The sequence below is a fragment of the Helianthus annuus genome, chromosome 9, assembly GCF_002127325.2.
Source record: "Helianthus annuus cultivar XRQ/B chromosome 9, HanXRQr2.0-SUNRISE, whole genome shotgun sequence".
Lineage (NCBI taxonomy): Eukaryota > Viridiplantae > Streptophyta > Magnoliopsida > Asterales > Asteraceae > Helianthus > Helianthus annuus.
Genome location: NC_035441.2, coordinates 126,152,110 through 126,161,151, shown reverse-complemented (window position 1 = coordinate 126,161,151; position 9,042 = coordinate 126,152,110). Strand labels below are relative to the sequence as shown.

At 33.4% G+C, this 9,042-nt stretch overlaps 1 protein-coding gene across 2 annotated transcripts; it reads left to right on the top strand.

Annotated features, from left to right (window-relative positions):
* Positions 1 to 1,938: 1,938 nt before the first annotated feature.
* LOC110878573 (protein SUPPRESSOR OF FRI 4) lies at positions 1,939 to 9,042 on the top strand. 2 transcript variants are annotated; one of them, XM_022126915.2, is made up of 7 exons: positions 1,939 to 2,300; positions 4,858 to 4,958; positions 5,776 to 5,866; positions 6,178 to 6,548; positions 6,642 to 6,793; positions 6,895 to 6,948; positions 8,670 to 9,042. In XM_022126915.2, the coding sequence occupies exons 1-7, from the start codon at positions 2,107 to 2,109 to the stop codon at positions 8,739 to 8,741; spliced, it is 1,035 nt and encodes a 344-aa protein (XP_021982607.1). In that variant the 5' UTR covers positions 1,939 to 2,106; the 3' UTR covers positions 8,742 to 9,042. The 2 variants fall into 2 exon arrangements, with proteins under 2 accessions (XP_021982607.1, XP_021982606.1); XM_022126914.2 differs by having other exon boundaries at positions 6,175 to 6,548.

Sequence of the window (9,042 nt, the reverse complement as noted above, 5' to 3'; positions counted from 1 at the left end):
TTGTGATAAAATCAAGTTAGTTATATGAACCATTATATGGTAATGGAAATTCGTATATATAAAGTTTCGTTACTAATTAACATAGGCCGTTAGTAATATAAAGTTTTTTAAAGATTATATAACTATATCATTTATATTGTACAAACTCGTGTAATACAGGGGTCTATAAACTAGTATTTAATATTACAACTCCGCTTTGGGTGAGTTTAAAACCGAGTTAAATCCCAACAAGTCAGTTTCAACCACATAAATTTAAAGGGTAAGTTTAATGTACAAATGGTCTTAACATATTAAATATTAGAAGTGAATGAAATTATTTTTCTATCTAGTCAAACACGTATTTTAGTCCTAGAATCTAAAATAATTAAAAAAATTATATAATTACACTAATAGAGCAATTACACATAAGTACTCTACTAGAATAAATACACAATTCTTTTTTAACTAAATATAATGCTTAAATATATAGGAAAAAAAAATTTCTTAACTTTTCACGTTTAATATGTTAAGAACCTTAGTATTTGATTTTTACCCTAAATCTATATCTATACTATATAATAAAAGAAACCAATATATGACACGTGTCATTCATTGGAAGCACCTATTTTTATGGTTTTTTTTTATTTTTTATATTTATCTTCTAATAATTATAAATAATATTAAATAGAAAAAATGTTAATTGAATAAAAAAAAATTTGGATAACATCGGATTACTTAATTGATAATATACATGTATGAGATTTTTTTTTACTATTATTATTATTATTATTCTTTTATTATTTATCAAATATAGCGATTACTTAATTTTATATATATATATAAGACTTTATCCAAATTTATATTTATTTAAATTATTAATCCAAAATTACATTTATTATATATAAGACTTTATCTAAACTAATATTTATTTAATATACAATCAATCCAACATTACATTTCTTCAACTCGTGTAGTACACAAAGTTTTTAACTTTTTTATTATTTGGTATATAAATTACATTTATTCAATCTATACAATAATGGGGTTCTTAAAGTTAAAGATATAATATTTATTATTATTTTTTTTTGAACGGCAAATTATTTTATTCCCTGCTGTTTTGTGAGACTTGAACCCAAGACTTCCCCCTTCCAATGTGTTTAAAGGTTTTGCCTTTGTCAATGGATCACCACCCCATTGATAATATTTTTTTATCATTTAATATATAAAATTATATTTATTCAACCCGTGTAATAAATGAGTTTTTAAGGATATATTGTTTTATTATTTAGTATATAAATTCGATTTGTTTACTATTATTAATGTTTTTATTATTTATCAAATATATTGATTACTTAAAATTTATATATATAAGACTTTATCCAAAGTTATATTTATGTAATATACTATTAATCCAAAATTATATTTATTTAATATACTATTAATACAAAATTACATTTATTCAACTCGTGCAATATACGGAGTTTTTAAAGATTTAACTTTTTATTATTTGGTATATAAATTATATTTATTCAACCAGTACGATACACGAGGTTCTTAAAGATATAATATTTTTTATTATTTAATATATAAAATTACATTTATTCAGCCCATGTAATAAATGAGATTTTTAAAGATATATTGTTTTATTATTTAGTATGTAAAATTGTGTTTTTTTTTTCAACCCGTGTAATACACGGGGTTATAACCTAGTTATTAATATGTTAAAGAACCTTAGTATTTGACCAACTGTTATACAAAACTGTGAACTGGATTTTCGATGGGCTTACTCCAAACTTAAATTATTTGAATGAGCTTAGTCCAAACTAAAGTTATCTTAATGGGCTTACTCCTAACCCAATGGCACAGGCCCAAAAACCCAATTCACTTTGCTCCAAAGTCAACTTTCCATTCCATTAGATTTTACAAATTGGCCCCTAAACCTTAAGTCTTACCCGTTTTAGCCTCCAAATTAATAACACCTTCCAAAACAATATCTTCACAAACAGCTGCAGCAGAAACCCTAGAAACAGTTTTCACCTTTTCGCAATCAAATCGACTACACAGATCAACACGTAACAATCTGCTGATCGAACTCCTGAATCGTTGTGCGCGTGTGTGTGTGGTGCGATGGGGAAGAAGAAGAAGAGAGTATCGTCAGATGTATGGTGTTATTATTGCGACAGAGAGTTTGATGATGAGAAGATCTTGGTTCAGCACCAAAAGGCTAAGCATTTTAAGTGTCATGTTTGTCACAAGAAGCTTTCAACCGCTGGTGGTATGGCTATTCATGTATTACAGGTTCATAAAGAAACTGTTTCAAAGTAAGCCCTAATTTATGTTTGTGAATTAAGTTTTATTTGTTTTTAATAGCATATTATATGTTTTTTTTATTGTTACTTAATGCTAGTTGAATGAGATTTGTATAACAGGTGTAGTGGTGTTGTATGTTCAACATGGTAGTTTACATTGTACAGAGTTATGTTGTTTACTTGTTTTTTGTACATAGTTCGGTATTTTAGAAGTGTTTACTTGTTAAAAGTTCAACTGCTATTTAGTACCCAAGCGGTTTGGAGTGTGGTGTTTTTGCCTCTTGAATTTTTTGTATGTGTGACCTTGGGTATCAAGACGAAGTTGTTTGGGAGCAGTGGTTTATGTGTTCATATATTTTGGTCTTGATACATAAGCCATTGAGTCATTGATCGTGTCTTTCAATGGTTATGTACACATTAAGCCAAAGAAAATGGATTAGTTACAAAGAATCAAGATTTATAGATGTACTGTTAAGTGAATTTACTTGCCGTTTGTAATTATTAATAGAGATCACTGATCAGGCGATGAGGTTAGCTATGTCAATCTATGTGTTTTTATTGAGTTGATTGTTAGTATGTTATGAGAATAATAAGAGCGGAGATTGATACATATCCTAGCAATTATGGATTAAATAATGTGGTATTATTGCTGTGAGAATCCTGATGTAATTAGGGGTAAAAAGTTATGTATTTGCGTATCCTAGCTGGTCTTTTTACTTCTATAGATCATCAGTTCACCCCTAAATATCCAATACTTAGGTTATGGTAGCAGCCGCCCTTTCTACATCCTTGATCGTTTTGTTTCTTGATAGCTTCTTATTGGGCGAGTGTCACAGCTGCCTATAAGAAAAGAAAACAGCAAAACGCAGCAGCAACGAGACTGCTACCATTTGACCTGCGTTTGAGCAGGTTTGACCGCGGCAGAAGGCTGGTGTCGGCGGTAGTAGTAGAACAGAAATCACGGAACACAAAACAGAAAATAAATGAGACGAGGATATATACGTGGTTCTGTCTAAACCGACCAACGTCCACGATTGTAACTAGAGAGACATATTACTTTGGAGGTGATGGAGAATTAGATGTACCTAGACATCTATTTATAATACTAGGATTAGGGTTACAAACTTTCTAGACAAGAAATCGTAAACATATGGCAACCTGCCATTTACCCAAATTCCCAATACGGTTGGAATTAGGGTCGACTGCCTTATGCAATTTATGGTTCTCTGCTTTTTTGCGAAGCCTCCACACCCAACAATCTACCACTTGGAGGCTTTGACAAACTTCAAACCGCACTCTGTCTTGTCTTGTACTTCTGTTGCAACGCCTCCTCAACGATTATTACTTAAGCCAGTTGAAGCTCCACTTAGCTTCAACTCATAACCTGTCACGACCTTTGTCAACATATATGCTGGTGACTGCTAGAATTTTAGTTCTGCTCTTTTCTAGTGACCCCTGTCCCCTTCTCTTCTTTCATAGCTTGCTCCCAGTGTAACAAATCTTTTACTTTGGCGGCTTCTGAACAACACGGGTTCACCGATTTCTTTTCTAGATCTTCTGACCCACTGATTTGTACTGGATTTTTCGACTCGCTGATCTCTACTGGACCCGCTGATCTCTACTGGACCTCCGGAACTACTCATTTGTGCTGGATCTCCTGACCCGCTGATCTCTGCTTGATCTTTTGACCCACTGTGGAAATGGATCTAGATCTGGAGCTGGACCAGGGGGCGGTGGAACATCTTCAACCTCAACATTCCCACTGTCACGAATATCTTTTGAGCTTCCAGTTTCTACTGAACTTCTGTTCTATTCTCTGATAATAAGTCTTAAAACATAACGTGATCCTTTCTTGTCTGCTCTTTTTGAACCTGAAAGGTAACATTTTTTCTTCATACAATAGTACAATACGCACTGGACTAGACCCGACTTCCACTTTTTTTCAGATCTGGAAGTTCACCATTCGCTGCTAGCATCTTCACACAAGGCGAGCTCGGTCTATCTGTGATAATGTTGTAGGACACACTTTTCGCAAATGGTAGTCGGATCTACTTGTTGGGCAAGTATCACGGTTGAGAAAGAAAACAGAAAAACGCAGTAGCAGTGAAATTGCTACTGTTTGATCTGCATCTGACCAGGTTTGTCCACTTTGACTACCGCGTTGACCAGCGACCAAAGGCTGTTGACGGTAGCAGCAAAACATACAATACACGTGGATATACGTGGTTCGGTCTAAACTCACATACGTCCACGGCTGTAACTAGCATACGGACACAAAACATATAATACACGAGACGTTCTTGTTACTTTGGAGGTCATGGGAGGATTACAAGTACCTAAGACATCTATTTATAAAACTAGGATTAGGGTTGCAAACTTTTTAGACAAGAAACCGTAAATATGGCAACCTGCCATTTACCCTAATTTGGTTGGAAATAAAACCAACTGCCCTTTTGTGAAGCCTCCACACCAACACCTATGACCTTCATTCTTATTTTTTTTTTTATTATTGCTTTTGAGCATTTGATTGAAACATAATTCTCATATATATAAATCACATCTCATACAGGGTTCCAAATGCTAAAGATGGAAGAGAATCAACAGATATTGAAATTTATGGCATGCAGGGGATCCCACCTGATGTCTTGGCAGCTCATTATGGAGAGGAAGGTATGTAATTTCCTCTTCTTATTTACTTCTTCTGTATCATAATATGTTATCCTCTATTGTCCCTTGCTTATTATCTGCTATACCGATGCATAGAAGGATATTTCATATATGTGTAAAAATAGCAATATACATACTATCACATTTTCACCAATTCTAGCTACACAGTGAAACTATCAAAAATAGCTAACTCTTGGTTTTCACTAATCATAGTAAGCGTAAGGTAATGCTGGTTAAAAAATATGCTGGTGTGATTCGCAAAGTTGTATGTTACTCTATATCTGGTAATTTTGATATAAGCGGCCTTTTTTTGCTAAATTGTGAAGTACATTATTATGTCTCTATTATCCCATTGTAAAATTATGAGGATCGAAGATTGATGCCAATTTTATTAACGCCCAAAAATAAGGTATTACTATTAGTGTTTAGGACTTTACCGGTAGCTTTTTTTACTGTTGTGAAATAGACAAAATGGTTCAATTTCATTTGATGGGAGTAATATTATATTAGAAGCACTCAACCTTGTTCTGTTTAGAGCTAATTAATAGTTATGTAGTTTATGTACCTGTCAGTATTTTTTTCTAGATCTGAAAATTGCTTGTGGCTCTTGTTATTATATGTCGATGGCCGATTGAGGTTTGAAAAAAATTACATAGTCTTGCCATCTTCCTTAGTGATCGAGGTCCTGATACGGCATGTATAGTATGGTAGGTTAGTCTATATCAGTTTGCTTAGTCAAAAAAGTGATAAATCTTCGTTCATTTGTTCATTTGTTTTGGGATAAATGTTGACTATCTGCTATCACTCTTATCTTTTGCAGATGATAATCCATCAAAAGTTGGAAAATTGGAGGTTCCTTCTTCCCAAGTTGGAATCATACCAGGATATCCTCCATCAACAATGCCATCTATGTAAGTAACTAACAAAAAACTAAACTTTGTTGTTTGAAAAGTTAAAAAACTATTTCAAAAAATATATCATCATCGAGAAACTACAAATCATGTATACAAAGACTAACAAAAGTCACTACATATTTTAATTCACAGTTTCATTGGTTAAGATTATGAAGGGAAGAAAAGTTGTTTATATAAAGTTATTGTGAGTGTATAATAAATTTTTTTATGAGTGATAAGAGCTTGCAGTATCTGAACTATGAGTGTATTGTTTATATAGAACTTAATGAGTGATTGTGATGTATGCTGACTTTGAGAATTTAAAGCAGATACAATCCCGGACTAGCTGTCCCTCGTGCTGGTTGGCCAGCTCCACCTCGCCCGCCGCAACCATGGTTCCCACAGCATCCAGTTGGTTCAGTCCCTCCTACCGCGCCTTTAGGAATGGTCCCGCAGCCCCTATTCCCGGTTCAAACCATGCGCCCTCCTACTGCACCACCAGGGCTACCAACGTCATTTCCTGTTGCTTCTCCTGTATCTCAACCGTTATTTCCTGTTGTCTCTACTAACGGCATGCCTTCTCAAACTTCACCGTATTCTGCTCCTACAAGCATTCCATTACCCTCCCCTTCAGATTTGATCACAACGGACCCGCATAATATCAACATGCCCAGGGCCTACCTCACCCCAGGCTTCCAAGGTCCGTACTTCATCTACAAATTAAACTTCGGTAACATATCATTATTTGTGCTTTTTTTTTAATTATAATAGTCTTTTATTGTGTTTTGTGCAGGTGGAGTAACAGCTTCACATTCCTACGCTTCTGGCCCCAATACTGGCGGCCCTTCAATCGGACCACCGCCTGTAATCGCAAATAAAGCTCCTGCTATTCAGCCAGCAACAAATGAGGTTTACCTAGTGTGGGACGATGAGGCGATGTCCATGGTTTGTTTATTTATTTATTCTTTTGTTCGTATTTTAGATGATTTTGTTAACTTTTTTAATGCTGTTTGTTTGATCGATCGTATATATTGATTTGTTGACAGGAGGAAAGAAGAATGTCTTTACCAAAGTATCAGGTGCATGATGAAACAAGCCAGGTAAGTTGTACCTTGTACCAAACTTTTTAATTTCTTTATTGCTTTTTACAAAATAATAATATGTGTGGAGAAGAGTTATCTGAGCCTTTTGCTCTTCAACTTCTTTTTGGCCATTCTCCGGTTGGCAAGCCATCCACCAATTATCTGAGCATCAAAGTTCAAGTAGGTATCTGTGTTATTATTGTTTCTAGTTAGTAAATATAAGGGTGAATACTATAAAAACAGTACATATACTTTCTTATTTTTTATGAAAAAGTCCCTCAACCTAGTGTTGGTTGATTACGGCTGACTTGTAAAAAGTACACCAAAAAGTCGGTAAACTAGTTTTGTATATTCAGTTCCTAAACCTGTTTAAAATGCTAGCACTTCTGAACCTTTTTATATAGTAATTTTGTTAACTTATGTTGGTTAAAGTTATATAATTGTTTTTTTTTTTTTTTTTTGTAAAAATGTTGAATGTTACTTTTATCTAACTATGATCAATTTAATAGTTAACAATAGGCCTGTAAATGAACGAATGTTCATGAACTGTTTGGTGGAAAGTTCGTTTATGTTGGTTTATTTAAATAAATGAACCCGTGAACAAATTTTTTGTTCATTTAATTAAACGAAAGAACATGAACACACGTTTTGTTCGTTCATTTATGTTTGTTCGTTTAAATTAAATTTTAAATAAATACATGAGTGGTTATGTTTACATAATGCATGAGTAGTTATATTTACATAAATATAAACGTAAAAAGGGTTTCCTAACTAATTATATAAATATAACTAATTTGTAATTGGGCTTTCCAATGAAACGTGTCGTAATTGATAACCAATTTATACAAAAAAATATGTAATTGAATCATGTACATTTAAACATCAAATTAGGATGTGTTTTTGGATGAATTGTGATGTTTTAGACTTGTTTGTTTGTGTTAATTGATGTTAATTTATGTTCGTTTACGTTTGTGCAATTATATTCATTTGTGTTAGTTTATGTTTGTTCAACTATGTATGTTTGTTTGTGTTCATTTAGGTTTCAAATGAACGAACACGAACGTGCCCATTTTCTTAATGAACAAACGTGAACAAAAAATGTGTTTGATTATATGTTCGTGTTTGTGTTCAGTTATAGTTAAGTGAACAAACACGACCATGCCCATGTTTCTGTTCGTTCGGTTCATTTACAGGCCTAGTTAACAATTCATATATAAAAAAAGGGTTCACATGTACTTGCATATTAGACGAGTTTAAGGACTTTCATCTACTAAAATTAGTTTAACGACTTTTTTGTGTATTTTTTTTACAAGTTGAGAGAACTTTTTGGTGAAAAATAAGAAACTATACTGGTATTTTATGATATTAACCCAATATACATATAATTAATTATAATTCTGCTGAGGTTGCTGGGATCAACTTGAGGACTCTCCAACCCAAGTGTATGTATTTGCTTTCTAGAACTGTTTATATGTTTAATTCTACATGTTCTCCCAATGCTTTATCGTCAAGTGTTGGATATGGGTGGAACAACAACTCACTTAACAGATTACAAACTAATTTTATGACCCACCAATCGATACCAATTTGGCCCAGGTCAGCTTCTTCTAGAAAGTTCAGATTCTTTGCATAGATGCAAAGCTCTAGGTTTGAAATATATTATCAATGATGATGTTTGCTTTCTAAGTTTTGATTCAGAGGTTTCTAATTACATGTGTCGTGGGCCCGCGATGTTTCAGATGAGCTCGATTGATGCAGCCATCGATAGGAGGATTTCAGAAGGAAGGCTTGCTGGTCGAATGGCGTTTTAGAGTGGGATTGAATCAGAATATTTTGGTCTATGAAGCTGACTGAAGGAGCACGGGAGGTGTTATTTGAATGAATCGTTCCAGGTAGAAGCAGCTCGTGGAATTTGTTTGTGTTCTTTTTTTATAATGTTTTTAAAAGATGAATAATGTTTCTTACTTGTCTTGAGGTGATGTTTGTATTAGTCGATGATAACGAACTAGGGTACATGCTGTTTAAATTTTTAGTTCATAGTTAATGTTAGCGGGTTGATAGCAGACTTGTTATCTTTCAATATTATGTTTTCCTAGGTGTTTCAAATTGAAA